The 19,604-nt window shown below is 35.1% G+C and overlaps 1 protein-coding gene across 4 annotated transcripts; it reads right to left on the bottom strand.

Moving 5' to 3' along the window:
- Positions 1–10,868: 10,868 nt before the first annotated feature.
- On the bottom strand, positions 10,869–12,922 carry LOC140765674 (protein PIN-LIKES 2-like). 4 transcript variants are annotated; one of them, XM_073104864.1, is made up of 2 exons: positions 12,763–12,922; positions 10,869–12,410 (listed from the first exon to the last, which is right to left on the bottom strand). In XM_073104864.1, exon 2 carries the CDS (start codon positions 12,311–12,313, stop codon positions 10,946–10,948), a length of 1,368 nt encoding a protein of 455 aa, XP_072960965.1. In that variant the 5' UTR covers positions 12,314–12,410; positions 12,763–12,922; the 3' UTR covers positions 10,869–10,945. The 4 variants fall into 4 exon arrangements, with proteins under 4 accessions (XP_072960965.1, XP_072960968.1, XP_072960967.1 ...); XM_073104867.1 differs by having other exon boundaries at positions 10,869–12,353; XM_073104866.1 differs by having other exon boundaries at positions 10,869–12,363; positions 12,763–12,921.
- Positions 12,923–19,604: the final 6,682 nt, after the last annotated feature.

The following is a 19,604-nucleotide window of genomic DNA, read 5'->3' as shown; positions in this document are numbered from 1 at the left end:
AATAATAAAGAAAAAGGGGCGAATGAATATAAGCTCGTGCACGTGCATGGCACGTGAGATCGGGATTTTTTTTTTCTTTTTGAAAATAATCCATATATCAGTGTGCATTATATAACAATTCTGTATAAAAAAATCTAATTTATTGATGTATCTTCGTCGTCATCTGATATTTAACCTAGATGAAATCATCCATTCCGATGCAAAGGTCATGAGGAGGTCCTCTAAAGTCCAATTCAAAACGGTTTATAAGTATTAGATACAACTTCCTCTCTCTCTCTTAAAGCTCACTGAGCATCTTATTACTATTGCATTGAAGTCTTTCGAGGGACAGCCTCAGGGACGGATAATCTACAAGTAGAGATTTATGTTTATTATTGGAAGGTTTTGGGTAGGAGTCTTTGTCAAGCTGTCATCTTTTTTTTATACAAGGATCCATACTGAATAGGTGGGGAGACACTTACATTACCTTAATCCAAAAAAAAAAAATCCGACAATGGTAAAGGAGTATAGGCCGATAGCCTTGTATAATGTTGTGCATAAGATTATCTCTAAGGTGTTGGTGAACCATTTGAAGCCACTCATGCCAAATTTTGTGGGATCAGAATAAGTTGCTTTCCTTGCCGATCAAAGTATTCAAGAGAACATTTTGGCGGCACAAGAGATAGCTCACTTGATGGTGAATGATAGATCTAGCTCTCCACTCATGATGGCTAAAATGGATATGAAAAAAGCATATGATAGGATCGCGTGGGGTGTGGACCTAGAGATGATAATAAGGATGAGGTTTCTGAGTGATGGCATGCATTAAGTCGCCCCATTTTGTTTTCCTCACCAATGGCTCACCAACAAAATGGATAAAATCGCATCGTGGACTACGCCAAGGTGACTCATTGTCCCCTTATATTTTTATCTTATACTCATAAATACTCACATATTCATTCTTAAGGGTAGGGTGCAATCTGGTTATCCACATCCCTTTTAGTTTAAATGTGGTCACTTGAATCATCTTCTTTATGTAAATGACATACTCCTTATGGTCAAAACTGACATGATGAATGCTATCAAATTGATGAGACTCTAAATCTTTACACTAAACTCATTAATCAATAGGTCAATTTGGAAAAGTTTGAGCTTTGCTCCTCTATTAGTTGAATGAAAAATGTACAGAAGAGTTAGTTGTATAGGTATTTCAACTTACAACTTGCTAAGATGTCTTTTATGTATCTCAATGTCAAGATCTCAAGACATTGTATTCTAATCCTTGGCCACCAAGATTTGGTTAATAGAGTAAGACAAAGACTTTGTAGTTAGAAATGAAACACCGTTTTACTTATAAGGAGGATAATTTAAATTGAGGTAACATTTATGACTATACCGTACTATTAGATGGGCTTGACATATATTCTAGATATAATTTTGAATGCCATTAAAAGGATTGCAATGAGTTTTCTTTGGAAAAATAGTAATGGTCATAGAGGATTATACTTGATAAGTTGAGAAACAGTTGTAAAGACCAAACTGGAAGGTGGCATTGATATTTAAAACAAAACGGGCTCTTTGTGGAAAGCATATAGCTAACCTTCTTAACAATAAGGATGTGTCATGGATTAAAATTAGGAAGGCTAAATATGGTACCATCAATCCTTAGAGGGCTAAAGTTGCACTAAAATCATCTTTGGTTTGGAGAATTTATTGTATGACTACTTATTGCCTTAAGGATGAATTCTCAAAGCTCATAGGGAATCGAGAAGACACATCAATTTTAGAGGAGGCTTGGGTCACCTCTATTCCTCTAGGCCTCCACCCAAGTTTCCTTGCACCAAGTTTTATAGAGGTGAATTAGCAAGGTGAACGACTTGATCTGAAATAGAAATAGTGTTTGGGACTAACAAAAATTGATATAATGCTTTGGTGGTGATTTAGTATTCTAGATTGAGCATATCCCATTGGATAGCTCTAGCATCAGTAATTGTTGGATTTGTTTGAGTTATACAACGGGTGAGGCTAAGACAAAATCAATTTACTATTTCCTCTACAAACCCCTGAATCAAAGCTGGATGGGGTAGAATATATTATAACATCTTCCCATTGCGCCAAGAGTGTGTTGTTTCTTATAGAAATTTTTTTGGAACAAAATTCCAACACGGGCTTACATCTACAGCATCATACAGGACCAAAAGATAGATGTGCTATATGTAGGCATCACAATGAGACCACGTGCACTGAATTCGCCACGTGCACTGAATCCTAAGATGCACACATGTTAGGCACATGTGTCCCTTTCCCTTTTTCTTCCCCTTCCTCTCTTTTTCTCTCTTTTATTTTCACCCTCACCTTATAGCTGCTATTTTTCCCTTCTTCTCATTGCATTAGAGCACCATCAGAGCCTGCTGATTTTGTGATTCGAATCATCAATGAGTCTTTTGCCTCTTTTTCAATTTAATTTTAGTTATGTTGATAGCCTTTTCTCCCCTTTCTTTCCTCCTTTTAGTCCCATCGAAAAATCGGCTAGTTGGTAACATGGTGCCTCCCCACACCAACACAGTAACACCCCATCATCAACCCCATACCGATGATATCCTCTTTGGGTCGTTTCTCTCCTCAATTGAAGCTACATTTAGTAGTCTCTCTTTGCTAGTTTGTCGGTCATTTTTTTAACCATCTTCAACGGCGTTGCCCTTCCTCAACCATTTTGAAACTTGTGTCTTTGTGAGACAAAGCTTCTAGTGTCATCCTTCAAAGCCTATATGGCCATAGTTATTGAGCAGCCTCTCACCTTGGCCGCCGAACTTGGTGAGAGTCATTCTTACAGTCGGCTGCCTCCAGCAGTAGGTTTCTTCCTTAGTTGGCTTCCGTTGACCAAAAGGAGGGTATTAATGGGTTTGGCTAGGCCATCGGTGGCTAAGATTATCGACAGCTCCCCTTTCGTTGTCGAGCATTTATGCTCCATTGAGATGAGCTCTCGACTCTGCTGGTTAGGTCGACACCATGGGTGCCTTTATCGGTTAGTAGGGTGCTGATCAGTGTATCAGCCTCAACTGCCAGTGACTAAGGTGCAGCCCAACCTATGATGGGTAGGTTTAACTGCTGTCAGCCCAGCATGAGTTGATTTGGATTGGGTGCAACCCAGCCCATAGTTGGTTCATTTGGGTTACAGCCTAGCTCAAGTTGTTGATGAGTTAGGCTACAGCTGGAGCCTAGCCCAAGAGAATTTTTAGTCTTATGCTTTGGGGTTTTAGGCCAATCTTGGTGTGTATTTGGGCCGTTGTTAGTAGAATTATTTAAGTAATTAGTGGTATATAAGTTGTGCTTATGCTTTTTATTACTTTATTACCGAAGTAGATTTCGTACTATGCAAGAATGATCCTGTGGCGCAGATATAGTTAGTTATCTAGAAAGCAATGTTAGGCGAGTGAACGTTCTTGTAACACTCATAAAATAAATTTTTAAAAATTAGCGCATGCGCTATGCGTGTGTACTCCAATTGCAACGCATGCGCTAAGAGAACATAAATTTAAAGTCATCAAAATATATTGAGATATTCATAAGATTCATACGCAATATCTCCTCTTATCTATTTGTAAAAAAATCAAGATAACATATATTCACAAGTAAAATATTTTATAAATTATTTTTGACAATGATTAGACAATAATAAGTTTTTTTTTCTAATATAGCAAAATCTATCCTCACTAAGAGGTTTTGTAAAAATATTCGCTAATTGACGATCGCTGCTAACCAATTCAAATTTAATATCATATCTTTGAACATGATCTCTTATAAAATGAAGTCTAATTTCAATATACTTAGTTCTAGATTCTTGAATATGATATTTAGTGATATTGATTACACTTGTATTATCACACTTAATAAGAATATGAGAAAATGAAATCCAAAATCTTCTAATTATTATTTCATCCATAAAATTTTAGCACAACAACTACCGACCACAACATATTCGACTTCGGCTATAGACAAAGTTACCAAATTTTATTTTTTATTAAACCAAGATACAAGAGAATGTCTAAGAAATTGACAAGAGCCACTATGACTTTTTCTATCAATTTTACAACCGACAATATTCATATTGAAAAAACTAATAAAATCAAAATGAACATTCCTAAGATACCATAATCATAAATTTTGAGTGCCCATTAAATATTGAAAAATATGTTTAACGACTACTATATGAGATTCTTCTAGACATGATTGAAATCTAGCACACATATAAGCATTATATATGATATCTGGCCTACTAGCCGTTAGGTATAGCTAGAAGCCAACTATACCTCAATACTTCTTTTCATCTACTGGCTTTACTATTTTTATCTTTGTCTAGTTTTGTTAATGAACTCATTGGAGTTTCAATTCATTTTCTATTTTTCATCTCAAAACTTTTAAGTAAATCCTTGGTATATTTGGATTCGATAATGAAAATTGCATCCTTAATTGCTTGATTTGTAGACCAAGAAAATAATTTTGCTTTCCCATTATCCTTATCTCAAATTCACCTCACATACACTTAGCAAATTCTTTACACAAACTTTCATTAGTAACACCAATTATAATATCATCAATATAAATTGAATAATAAGCATTCTATGATCTTCTAAGGTTAAATATATTTTATTCCCCTGAACTTATGCCCAAAATTACTTTTCTCCTTAATTCTATACTTATGACTAAGTGAAACTGTTAATTTTTTCGTTAAACTTAACTAAATGACGTCAAAATACCACTATCGTGTTTGTTAAAGATGACATGCAGATTTTAATATAATAAAGCAAAATTACTAAAATAGTCATTGTACTCGATTAAATTTAATAGAAAAACTAATAGTCTTACTTTAGTTATAAGTATATAGATTGATTTGAAAATTTTCTCAATACAGGAGAGGTAAAGTGATTTTGGGCATAAGTACGAGGGGGTAAAATATAGTTTTTCTCTTATGAAATCATTTGGGCATAAGTATTTAACCCTTTAATTTTATAAAGAAAGTAGTATATAGTTTTTCTCTTATGAAATCATTATCAATAAGAAATTTACTTAATCTTTCATACCATGCTCTAAGTGCCAATTTTAAACCTTACAAAGCTTTTGTAAGTCTAAAGTTATGATTTGAAAATTCATGATTTTAAAAATTGAGAGGTTATTCTACATAAACTTTCTCAGAAATATAACCATTTAGAAAAACACTTAACATCCATTTGATATAATTTAAAATCTTTAAAATATGCAAATGCAAGTAACATTCTAATTGCTTTAAGTCTAGTTACCGGTGCAAACATTTCATCACAATCAATGCCTTCTTCTTGATTAAAATCTTAGGCTATTAATCTAGCTTTATTTCTAATTACAACACCGAATTCATCTACTTTATTTCAAAAAAGTCTATTTATCACCGATTACAAAATGATCATTGGTTTATGTACTAAGATCCAAACTTATTTCTCTCAAATTAATTAAGCTCTTCTTGCATAGCTAAAATCTAATTTTTATCAACTTCGGCTTCTTAAAAATATTTTGGCTCTATTTGAGAGAGAAAAGCAAGATTACTACAATATTACGAAGTGAAAAATGAGTTTTTATACGTTTTAATAGATTACTAATGATTAGATCTTTTGGATGATTATGAAGATACTTCTATTCTTTTAGTAAAATTTGAGCATCATTTTTAGTGTTTTTATTTCTTTGATTAATATTTGTGCTTTTTTCTTGTAAATTTTCACATGTAGCTCTTCTTTCTTTATCTTGAATGATTACTTTCTCTAAACTTTGCTCACTATCCATAACATCATCATCAATTGTGATATTGTTAGAAAAAATATTATTAGATTCATCAAATATAATATGTATAGATTTTTCTACTATTGTTAGATTCATCAAATACAACATGTATAGATTCTTCCACTATAAGTGTTCTTTTATTGGAAACTCTATATGACTTACTAGATGTAGAATATCTACAACAAAAAAAAAAAAAAACGTCATCCGATTTAGCATCAAATTTACCCAAAATATCTTTATTGTTATTTAAAACATAACATTTACAATAAAAGCATGAAAATAACAAATATCTAGTTTTCTTCATTTTCAAAGCTCATAAGGAGTTTTCTTCGGCCCAAAAATATTTTGGTAAATAATTTTTTACAAAGCATGATTCTAGCTATTTCTTTTATAGTCCTATTTTTTCTCTCAACTACACTATTTTGTTGAGGAGTTCTAGGATCCGAGGAGTTATGGTCTATTCCATGTTTATTACAAAAACTTTTAAATTCTTGTTTTTAAATTCTCTACCATGATCACTTCCTAATATTAGAAATGAAAAAGTCTTTTTCATTTTAAATTTTTCTACAAAGCTTATAAAAGAATTGAAAGCTTTATTTTTATGAGCAAGACAAAGAACCCAAGTAAATTTAGAAAAATAATCAACAATAATAAATCCATATCGTTTCCCACTATGACTAAGAGTCCTTGTGGGACCAAATAAATTCATATGCAATAATTATAAATGTCTTGAAGTGGAAACAATATTTTTAGCTTTGAAAGAAGATCTTTTTTGTTCTTCTTTTTGACATGCATCACAAAACTTATACTTTTCAAATTTAATTTTTGGAAGACCAATAACTAGCTTTCATTTTGAAAGTTTTGAAATCAAATATATACTAGCACGAGCAAGTCTTCTATGCCATAAGAAACTATTATCATTTATAGTCAGAAAATTATTTAACATTAAAAGAAGAAACATCCTTAAGATAAAAAATGTAAACATTTTCATGTCTATCTACAACATCTTTAGATTTTTCTATCGTATAATGAGATTGCTCAAATATAATTATATTTCATTTATCACATAATTGACTAATAGTCAAAAGATTATGTTTCACTCCTTCAACAAGTAAAACATATTAATGATAAGAGAAGGAATTTTACCGATACTATCAATACCAATAATTTTTCCTTTACTATTGTTTTCAAATATGACATGCTCTCTCTATGGGTGCTAATGTTACAAACTTTGATTAATCTCCGGTCATACGTCGTAAGTATGCATTATCTAAGAACCATTTATCCTTCATGTTTTTGGATTTTAAACATACCTACAAAAGTTAAGAATACTCATTAAAATTTTGTACCCAATCTAGTAAAAAATTAGGTTAGCTATAAAAAAATTAATTACACAAGTTTTTTTGGAACCTAAACCATTTTGGTTCCAACATAAGTAAGGTTTCTAGGAACCAAAATTTTTTTAGTTTCAACATAATTATTACTTCTAATGGGACATGAATAAAACATATGATCATTATTCATACAATAATGATAAATAGTATTATAATAGTTTGAAGATGTTGCTTTAACAAAAAAAGAAAAGTTTTTATAGAACTTTTGATTTCAAAAATAATCATAACCAATGCCAATTTTATTAAGAGAGTATCTTTATTTTCCAAGTAAAGTATTTAAATTTTCTTTTCCTTGCACAAACTTGGAAAGTATAGAAGTTAAATCTTTAATTTTTCTTTTCAAAAATTTATTATTATGCTTGAAATCTTTTGAAGAAGAAATTTCTATTTTTTGAAGATAGTTCTTCAACTTTATTTTTCAAAACCTTTTTCATTTTTCATAACTTTATGTTCATGAGAAATAGAAGAAACAATTTTTCATCAATCAATTTTTCTTTTCTTCCTACCACCTCCGGCGGCTTGCTTCCTCTTCTCCCCATAGTGGGTCCTCTCCTCCCTTTCTCTCTTCTTCCCCCCTCTCTCTTCCTCCATCAACTCCTTCCCCTTCCTCTTTGGTTCTCTTTTCTCCCCTACTACCACCCTCCCTCATCCGCGCTACCATTGATCGTCGCTATTGTCTAAGCATCGTGGTACCTGCCCGATCCCCTCCTCGACCTCTATGTCACCACAATCGGAGTTGAAGATTGTGGATCTAACCGGCCTTACTATCTACCTGTCCGTTCCTTGCTATCTCTATCATCACGTCTCGCCTTGCCTCGCCTTGGCCTCCATTGCTGTGCCTTGCCACGTTTCACCGCAGCCTCCGTCGTGATGCCATCGCATCACCCAGTGTCGCCGAGCCATCGCCTTGACTTGCCTCAACCTCCGTTATCGGGCCTCACTGTGCCTCAGCTCACCTCAGCCTCTGTCGCTACGTTCAGACTCACCTTGCCTAGCTTTCACCATTGTCGAAGCTAGTATTTGTCCTCTTTCTTCCTATTTTAGGCCATCTATTTTTTAAAATTAAATCTATGTGAAGTAATGGGATGTAATAGGCAACAAATCCTTGCTCTTCCCTTAATGTTTGTTTCCTTTCTCTCCTCCTTATTTGCTAGCGATGTTCTTAGATTAATAGGTCTACTCAAATGGGGTTTTCAAGTGTTTTGTTAAATTCATCGGACTTCATCACCAGCGTGTGATAGGGTTTACGGAACAATTCCGTCAAGATCTGAATTTATTATACGAAGCAGGCTGCACAACTGAGGGAAAATATTCACTAAATATTCTCCCATAGTTATAAAATTATGAAACTAAGTAGAATCGATTCACAACTCCCTGATCTATGTTTTTTGTATTTATGCTCTTCACAGATTTGAACTGCAACTGGGACGAAAACACGATATAATACGGATGAAAGCAGTGGTAATGGGTGGAGTAAATGTTAGGGTTATGGATGATAATGGAATTGAGGGTGGATAGTTGATGTTGTTTAAGGGATAAAGACGAAGCGGAAGAACTGGTCGAGATCCCAAAGAAGAGGGAGGACCCGATAGACGATTGAGATTAGAAGTTAGGAGAGACCTTACCAACGGTAAAGATGGTAGGTTGGTGAAGAGGGAGGAAGGAGATTAGGGTAGAGAGAAGATAAAGAGACAAGAAACCAATATTCTAATAACATTCTGATTTTTGCTGCCATCTACATCTTTATAAAGACTAGCCAACAAGCCAAAATAATAATTATTAACCCTAATTCTAGTGGACTCCCACTAATAGCGTTCGAATGCACAAAATACGTTCTCTATGGATGTGAACTAATGCAGGCGTTCACACGTGGGCATTCGAACGTGCCTGACCGTGTTCGAACGCACAATTCGCATTCTTTGTTTTTGCGAATTGATGCAGGCATTTGCAGAGGCATTTGAACGCACTCTTCCGCGTTCGAACGTGACTTACAAAAAATTTATTTTAATAAAAATAAATAACTAATGCAATAAGAAAAGAATCAAACTAAGTGTATCAGCGTGCTTATATTCCGATCAAAGCTTGCTCCTTAGTTAGGTGCTTAGCTTCTCAAGATTTATGCTGTTCTACCTGTAGTATTGCCTACTAGGTATTAGAACATTGCTCTACCTCCTCTGTTTTTATTGTACTATAGCCAAGTGTGGGGCTTGTTGCTCTTGTCCTATTTTTTCTTATTATCTTTTATATCAAGTTGTAACCGGTATATTGAAATGAATGATCTGATCAATCTACAGACTTTTTTTCAAGAAAAAATAGCAAATTTCTAATTAAAAGATCATTACTAGCATACGAAGATAATGATTTTGATTACATTTCACCGTTTGTTGGCAAGTTACCATCTAAAAAGTGGTTAATGTTACATCTAGGCCACTTTTGTATGTATCAACCATCAGTTGTTTGACAATCTCAGTACGACAATATTTCATTTAGAATTTTGCTGTTCAGTAGATAAGTAAAGCAAGTCATTAAGACCCTCAGAAGCAAGCCAAAATGGATGGTTGCAAGCTCTAATCCAATTCCCATGGCACCAAAGATAATAACTTTTCTCAGAAGAGATAACAAAAGGGTCCAGCAAATTTGAAGATCCTTATCTCCATAGTAGCAAACCTGGACTTCAATATTTCATTAACATTTACCATTTACTTACCATCTTCACATTGATTTTGACAGAAGTAAACAGAAAGGACCAACATAGACCATTTCAAATCCATAATATGCAAGGAATATAGAGAAAATTAGGAGTAAGAAAGAATAATTGAAGGGAAACTGCATAAAATTTTAGTACCTTCCTGTTTCAGAAATGTTGGTTGCTTAACTGTTTTAATTTGAGATAACCTGTATATGAAACTTGCAGTAACTCAGTAGCAATCTAGGATAATTATTCTACCCATGATTAGGAGGAATATCCATATCATGTTTCTGGTGAATATTCCAAGATATATGGCATCTATCCACACTAACTTCTTGTGCACATTTAGGCAAAAGTACTTCTGTCAAGCTAAAGTTAAAAAGCTTTAAACATGTAAATTTAGGTCTGCATAGGTAAGTGATATCAGTGTAAGCATGACTCCTGTTTAACATATGATTGAGAAAGAACAATGGATATGTCCAATACTATCAGTTAAGATGGGCAATGAAAGAAAATAGAAGATATAATATTTTGCTCAAAATCTAACATATGCAATCAAATTTGAAAAGCAAAGCAGAGATGTGAGTTAACAAGAGATAAAATGATTCCAAGCAGGATTCAAGATTATTCGAAAAAAGACCCCCATAGAATAAATGTACCTCTTTCAGAAATTTCAAACAAATACAATTGTATAGCAGGGGATAAAAATTATTCGTTTAGAATTTAAACATAAAGCGGAGAAGTGGATTAAAGGCTGAAATTGACTGATGATGATATTTCAGAGAGCCACTTAGTACACAAAACATGGATTAGGCTACAGAATACTTTGTAAACTTGAACGGTAAAAAAGAAAAAGAAAAAAAGAAGGAAGAAAACACAAATGTTGGCTTAGGAGAATCATCATCGTTGTGCCAGTTCACCATTTAAAAATATATGATATGTACATAAATTAGCATATTTCAATAGCAAAATCATTCAGGAACAATGGTAGACACTGGTACAAGGAAAAACCCATTTACTAACTGAAGCCATGACAACATGTGTTCCAGAGACTAAATAGTTCAAGTGCTCAACCTCAAATATAAGAAAGCAATTTGAAATAAATGACAATATAAACAGAGAGAGATATGACGGCACATATATGCTGCCAGAACAAGAGTGCAGATGCTTCTTTGACAGAGTAACCCCTCAGGCTAGCGATAGCTCCCAATAAGATAGCAGTTGGAGTTGTGTACTGCAGCAAAAGCACAAAGGTATACATCTGATCTCCTGCAATCAGAAGATTTAATTTGCCTGCCAGTGCCACGATGCCAATTCCGACAAAAGGAAGCACCAATAGCCTCGCAACCGTGATCCCAATAGTTGTTCTGATACCAAGGGATGAATCATTAGGACCTTCTGCTAACATTCCTCCAAGAATTAGCATCACTGAGGGAACTACAGCTCCTGCAAGGATCTCCAAACTGTCTGTGAAAAAGGAGAGCGGCGCATCAGTCCCGAAAACAAAACCTCTAAACAGAGGTATCATCCCAACTATCAATGCCAACAAAGAGGCAATTGTTGGTGGCTGCATAATGTGTTGAATTGGAGTCTCTTCGGCTACGACTCTAATCCTTCTGACAACTCTTGGCTCTGCCAAGCATCTAATAGATTTTGGACTGCTAGGTCCGGCACCCCCAGCTCCTTCTTCAGTCAGATCGAGATCAGGGAATGTACTCTGCGATGAACCTGAGATACTCATGAAGACTCTAGCAATAAATGGCGTCTTTGAGTGTTCAGTTCCTTTGTCAACCATGCCTGGCCATTCAGCTTCATGAAGCAAAGGTCTACTAATGTTACTATTGATGGGTTCTTCTTCTATCTCATTACCCTCCGCAACTATCTCATAGTATTGCATCGGCGGTTCCATCATGTGGTACACGAATGTATAAACAAGGATCACAGCAACCCACTGCGCAAATGAGACATAGGCAATGCCCGTCCTATGGCAATCGGGCCCAAATGGGTGGTCTGAGCTATGACAAACAGATCCAATTATAGCAATAGGGAGGTTACCAGTATTGCCAAATCCTGTCATGATCACGGTGAACCGAAAGAACTGTGGAGGGGGGCGGCAGACAAGGGCGACGATGTAGCCAAGAGCGCAGCCGATGGCCGTGCTGATGAGCACGTTGACGGGCACGAACCACCAGAGCATAACACTGTCCAATGTAACCGATTCGCCTAGGTGGACAAAGATGAGGCAAGGGAGGAAGAGGGCAAAGACAAGCTTGCTCAGAAGCTTGAAAGTGGCTCGTGGTACGATCTGGGTCTTCGGATGGGCAAGTATGAGGCCAATTACTGTGAGGCACAAGAGCTTCATGAGAGGCACAACTGCCGAAAGCCAATTGCCATTTCTGTCTGCTACGTTTGAATCCATGGAGAGAAAACCACCACCAAACATTTCTTCTTCCTCCAAAGTTGACCAAAGCCAAAGACGGGTTCTGAAGATTTCTTAAAATTCGGATCAAACCAGATTCAGGAATTATTTACAGCCACAGCTGACAAAATGGCAAATACATGGAGAGCATCAAAGATATGGACTTTTTCCACAGATTTAACGAGAGATTTCTAACTACGGATGATAAAAATAACAAGATTTCGAAGAATCACATAGCACTGCGATGTAGACGAAGATCTACAGATGGGTCTGGAAGATTTTGCTGAAAAACTCTTAACTCCAATAAAGACAAAGAAAAAGAAAAAAGTAATCCGTCAATCTGGAACATGGGTATAGAAGATAACACTGAATAATTACAAGAACAGCCATAATTCAAAAGAAAATTTCCTTACATAGTTGTCCAATCAAGAATCTAAATGCAAAGTGTACGAGAAAGATACAAGAAATCTCACCAATGGGAGATCAATCGAGAGGGATTCAAATGTTCCTCGGCAAACTCCGTTGGATCCAACTGTATGCTAGTAGTTCTTCCAGATGTAATCAACGAGAGGGTGGATAAGAAGAGAGGCCAATCTTATGACGTAATGCTCGGCAATTATTGGGCTTCGGTTCGAGTTTTGTCACATGTTCTTACTCTCACCGTAGGTGGTTATACTCCGACTGGTGATTCCCGGATGATGAGGGAGCGGAGGAACACCGTAGATCGAACGAGAAACAGAACACATATTCACATAATCGTACATGATCGGATGGACCTGATTCAAGGAACAAGTAATAAATGATTTTAGAATAAACTTTTGTCATTTCGAAAAAGTTTATTTCCTTTTTTTTCTTGCATAAAATATCTGTGGGGTTTTTGATTCGGTCAATCCGGTCTATTTTCAGTTTTTCCTGCACTCGAGTCATCTTTCATTTTTTTTCCCTTTCAATTTTGTCCGTTTACTGCTTCATTACTTCATATGATAAATTCTGCAATACTATTTATTATTATTCTTCTTCTAACTTTTTTTTCTTCTTTTATTCTACTCATTCTTCTTCTATCTCTTAATCTTTATTTTATATATATATCACTATTATTGCTTTTTAATTAATAAAATAAAAAATTAATTATAGATAGTGATTAAATAATTATGATTAATTACATAACTAAAAATATGACTCTATATAGTGATTATTTATTGTTAACTGTAGCAGTGAAGTATATAAATTCTACAACATATAAAAAGTGTGTACAAAAAATAATAAAAGTTGTTATTATATTTACAAAAGTTGTTAATATTTTTTTTTCTTATTCTTTTATCCCTTAATTATCTTTTTTATCTATACTTAAATATTTAATCACTCTTTAATTAATAAACTAAATAATTAATCAAAGATAGTGGTGAAATAATGATATTAGTTAAATAACCAAAAGCATGACTCAGTATGATTACTATTTGTTTTTATATAAATTGAAATGGTGAAGTATGTAAATTCTGTAATATATAGAAAAAATAATAAATATTATTTAAAAAATAATAAATATTATTTAAAAAATAATAAATATTATTTAAAAAATAATAAAAATTTTTTTTACGAAAATTGTTAATATATTTTCTTTTTCTACTTCTTCTATTTTTTTTTGTTGTTCCTTATTCTTCTTCTTTTTCTTTTTCCATTAATCATTCTCTCAATTTTTTATATACAAATTTATTTAATCGCTATTTAATTAATAAATAAAGAGATTAATAAGAGATAATATTTAAATAATTTGGATTAGTTAAATAACCAAAAATACTACTCTGTATAATTATTATTTATTTCTACATAAATTGTAATAGTGAAAAAGAATAAATATTTTTATTGTATTTGCGAAAGTTGTTAATATGTTTTTTTTTTCTAATTGTGTTCTCTTTTTTTTCTATACAAGTCTATATAATCACTCTTTAATTAATAAATTAAGAAATAAATTAGAGATAGTGGTGAGATAATTATAATTAGTTACATAAATAAAAACATGACTCTGTATGATTATTATTTGTTTGTATATAAATTGTAACTGTGAATTAGATAAATTTTGCAATGTATTAAAAAAATAATGAAATTTGTTTAAAAAATAAAGAAAAATATTATTATATTTGTGCAAGTTGTTAATATATTTTCTTCTTATTCCTCTATTTTTTTTTTCTGTTGCTTCTTCTTTTTCTTTTTATCCTTAATCATTCTCTTTTTTTTATACAAGTTTATCTGATCGTTTGTTTAATTAATAAAATAAGCAATTAATCGAATATAGTGTTAAGATAATTAGGATTAGTTATATAACTAAAGACATTACTCTGAATGATTATTATTTATTTTTATATAAATTATAATGGTAAAATATATGAATTCTCTAGTGCATAGAAAGTGTATAATAAAACAACGAAAGTTGTTAATATATATTTTTTCTTCCTTTTCTTTTTCTTGTTTCTTTTATCTCTTAATTGTTGACTTCTTTTATACAAATTTATCTAATCACTTTTTAATTAATAAACTAAAAGATTAATTAAAGATAGTGGTAAGATAATTATGAATAGTTATAATAAAAAAACAATCACTCTGTTTAAGTATAGCCTATAAAGTATCAAACAATCACTCTTTTGGTATAGCCTGTATTTTTTGTAGTGGTTATAAAATAATATTATAACTAGCCACAACTAATTGATTACAATCTCCCCTCTCTCATTGCTCGATCCCATGAGCATCTATTCCACAAACACTGTAGAAAAATAGAGTTATACGACATCTATCCATTAGTAGTTCGTCTCTTGCTTTCACAACGATCACTATCAATGATACGACATCATCTTTGGTTTTAGAGTGACTCTGGTCATAGCATTACTCTTAAGAAACAAGTAAGATTAAATGGGTCCACCTGGTTGATGTGATGTTTAAGTAATACTAATTCTAAATAAATTTCCTACCTAGCAAGGGGACTTTTTCGTATTTTTGAGTAGCACCTCAACCGGAAAAATACTATTACTTTTATTATAATGGATCTTATTGGAAGTTTTCGTTTAATTATGATAGGACTAGGAGTCTTGTCACGTGTTACATGTCTCCTAATAATGTAGGCCTGTAATTGCAGTAGAAACAAAGAAACTATTGCCTAAGATGTGCAAGCAATTGAATATTTGTTCATGGGTTCAGAGAGCCCGATCTTGAAGTAGAATTCTATTTTCTTTTTCTTTTATAAAGAGTACTGCTTCAATGATCTCATGATTATTTTATGATGTAACTCTAGTCCTCTTTCAACTTTAGAAAATTATATATATATATATATATATATCTCGAGAGAGAGAAAAGTCGATAGGCACGTAACATTAAATTTATTATATGAATAAATTTTTTGATATACAAATAAATAAAGAAGCGATAGAGTATTTGTTCCGGACATAAGTTTTATACCTAGCTCCAAGCTGATCAGACAATATATAATACAAACATGATATCAATTAAACAACAACAATAAGAATTACACTCACTTATGTAAAATTAGGAGTTGAGGATGTAGGGCGACAACGTTGGAAACAAGTATCCTACTTAGCTATTATTAGAAGTACTATAAAAAAAAACATAACAAGAGGCTTAGTGGGCCCAAAAGTATTTTCTAAATAGTTGGCCCTAGCAAGAACACATGCATAAAAAGGTCGGAATCTTGTAGCTTTGCCAATTCCACATAAACATCTCACATGCACAACCATGTAAAGCATCATTGCAAATCCTGATTGGCTCGATACACTATCATGGTAGACATGGCTTGGACTTTCATAATCCCCTATTGGATAATTTTTCCATTATCTTGGTCATGTTCATGGCATTTGAGGTGAGCGTCTGATCTGAAGTGAACAACCAATAGTTTACCAAGATGATGGAGTAATAGGTTAAGTTGAATGCGATTGGTCATTGGCAATGTTGCAACAACATGACGGTAAGAATGGGGAAGAAAACGAAGACAACAAAGAAGAGAGAAGAGAGAAGAGAAGAGAATAATGGAAATCTTTCTCACAAAGGAGGGGAGGAAAGAGAGATGAGGAGGACAGTAAGAATAAGAGAGAAGTTAATGGAGGGAAAGAAAACCTACCATGGAGGAGGAAAAACCTCTCCTCCCCTCTTAGCTAGAAAGGCTGGGGAGGAGAGTGAGAAGATTGCCGATAATATAGGGAAAAGCTCTTGTGGACTATAAAAACGTTGTAAATTGACAAAATTGGCAAGTGCCTCGAGTTATGAAAGATATGAAAGTCATAGTATACTTGTCCAACCATTTTTTCATGTCTTACAAAAATAATATAATAATAGAAAGTTTATTAGAGATAATTATATCTAGAGCTTTGAACTATTTATTTTTTGTGGTATATTGACCCCCTCAAATTATATAAACTCTCACAATTATCCTTTAGTTAGATATGCTTTTCATATTTTCAATACAACCTTATCAAACGATAACATTTAGGTAATTTGAGAATAGTTTTTGTTACGAACCAGCCTAATCCGATTCGTAACGGTTCTGGACTCGATGAAACACGTAACTTTCAAGGGAATCTGCGAACAATCTAATCAACAGATTCTCCTGAATTTTGGATATGTTATTTCTCTTGGACAGAACTTTCCAAAGAATCCAATATCATAGAATTCAGATAGTTAGATCTCAATATATCAACCAAACAGTGGCTAAAGGTCAATTAGATTCTAACTTGATAGTCCACCAATGGTTAGATGGATGCTAGGTTTAGTTTTTGGTGTGAATGGTGAGAAGTTGTTGTAGAAGAGGGAGGTTAAAAGCTGGAAGAGGCCAACCAAAGACTTGGGCGGTGAAGGAAGGAAGATGAGAGAGGGCGCTGGCTAGAGACAAGTAGAGAATGAGATAAAGGCCAGAGCCAATTCCAATATCATCATAAGACTCCAATTAGGATTTCCTCCACATATACATAGAGGCTCACTCTAAGAACTCCTCAACTAAGTTAAACAACTCCAAACAACCTTAACAAATCCTAACAAAACCCACACTTTCGCCGCGGTGCGTTCGAACGAAGAATTTTCGTTCTCTGTCGATACGAATGCTGTGTAGGCGTTCGAACAACTCGATTCCATTGAAACGCACTATTTGCGTTCTCTGTTTCTGCGAACGTAATGCAGGCATTTGAACCCTGCTCTCCCCGTTCGAACACGGTCCTTGCATTCGAACGCGCCCCGACAAAAAAATGATTTTATTGCTTCTAACAAACTCAACTAGATAAATAGGCCTATTCCAATGAACCCAATGTCATGCGTGGAGCCAATATGGATCGAATTGTATCACTCCACCATGCTTTCGTTCACCTTGCCCTCAAGGTGTTAGCTCGGGATATCGATCCATGAAGTCGGCTTCAGGCATCCATGTCGCCTTATCCACTGTGTATCCTTGCCACTCCACCAAAATCTCAGCACCCACTCGTCCTGGACTCTAGTGCGTCGGCGAGTTAGGATCCAAACTGGAGTAGGAGTACTTGGTTTGGATTCAGACTCATCAACTTCCATCATCATTAGCTCAAGTGGAACAACTCCAATGGGCTTGGTAGGGGGAACTCGAGCCTTAAATTTGAGACGTAAAATACTAGGTGTATCTGCGCTTCCTCAGGTAAGTCCAGACGGTATGCTACAGACCCAATCATCTCGATCACCTAGTATGGTCCATAAAATTTTAGAGCTAACTTTTGATTGGGAATAGGTCTAACCGAGTTTTGCTGATATGGTTGGAGCTTGATGTAGACCTAATCCCCAATTGAAAAGGACCTCTCTTGGTGCCTTTGGTCGTAGACTTACTTCATTCTATTTTGGGCAGCCATTAAGTGTATCTTGAGTCTCCTCAACACCTCGTCACGGTCTCGCAAAACTGCATCCACTTTGGTTTTATCAATTCGGGCCGATGGCAAGTATATATGCAAGGTAGGAGGTGGCTACCCATAGACGGCCTCAAACGGAGTCATGCCGATGACTGAATAAAAAACCGTATTGTATGACCACTCAGCTCATGGCAAATAAGATATTCATTGTCGTGGTCGCTCGCCAACAAAACACCTCAAGTACCGCTCTAAGCAACGGTTCAGCACCTCGGATTAGTCGTCCATTTGAGGATGATAGGCTAAACTTGATACGATCTCCTCTTAGGCTAAGGTTCGATCTCTTCCAATTCTCTGATCTAGACTAGACTTGGCATGGAACTTTGTAATAAGATCTCGAAAGATGCCGCCGTTGGATTGATGTGAAATTTGGATATGTTGTAGCCCCAAAAAATAGCTTTCCAAAAAATTAAGTTTCAGGTGAATGGATGTGGGGATCTTGAGATATCGTCCAATTAGTGGACGAACGTCAGGGTGGTCTGTTTAGGATCCGTGGATGGAGGCACGAGATCCTAGGTGATGATGGTTGGAGGTGGACCGACGTTTGTGGGGTGGCACTGGTGAAAAGTGGTGATAGAAAGGTTATGGTTGATAGAATATTAGGGCAAGTGTTGGATAGATTGGAAGAAGGGGGAGGAGAGGGCCGCCCTTAAGGGTCTAGGGTGATTGGCCGGTCGAGGGAGGTTAGAAGCGGCGTCGCCGGGGATTGAGAGAACGAGAGCGAAGAAGACAAAGAAGGCAAGGCAAAACTCAATTCTTCAATAATGACCTCTGATTGCCATCCACATCCCTTTTAGAGGCTAACCAAACAACTCAAAATTAACCCTAAACAAAACAATTTCGCCGACTGCATTTGAACACGCCCGACCGTGTTCGAACGCATCGAGTTACATTTTGGAGGAATGGTCGAAGGGTGTTGCTAGATGGAAATCAACCGCAGTAAGAGCCGACATTGCAATCACTTGTGGGCTTTCCTTGTGCAGGGGACCGAGCTCTACTATTGCAAATGGCTGTTGTTGAACCAAAACATCCACCACCAAGGAAAATAGCCGCTGACATGCAAGAGCTGCTGCAGGAGTTCTAGGATCTCTTCGAGGAACCCCAAGGACTACCGCCGACCCGTCGGCACGACCATCGCATCCAGATCATTCCAAGGGTTGAACCAGCAAATATCCGGCCCTATCGGTACCCTCATGTCCAGAAGGAAGAGATTAGTAAATTGGTGGTGGAAATGCTCGAGCAAGGGATTATTCAACCGAGTAGAAGTGCCTACTCGTTGCTAGTGCTGCTGGTTCGGAAGAAAGACGGGAGTTGGCGGTTTTGCGTCGATTATCGAGCCTTGAATGCAATTATCGTCAAGGACCGGTATCCGATACTGGTGATCAAGGAGTTACTGG

The sequence above is a fragment of the Typha angustifolia genome, chromosome 8, assembly GCF_048772165.1.
Source record: "Typha angustifolia cultivar Huaian chromosome 8, ASM4877216v1, whole genome shotgun sequence".
NCBI classification, from domain to species: Eukaryota; Viridiplantae; Streptophyta; class Magnoliopsida; order Poales; family Typhaceae; genus Typha; species Typha angustifolia.
This window is presented reverse-complemented; position numbering and strand designations above follow the sequence as displayed.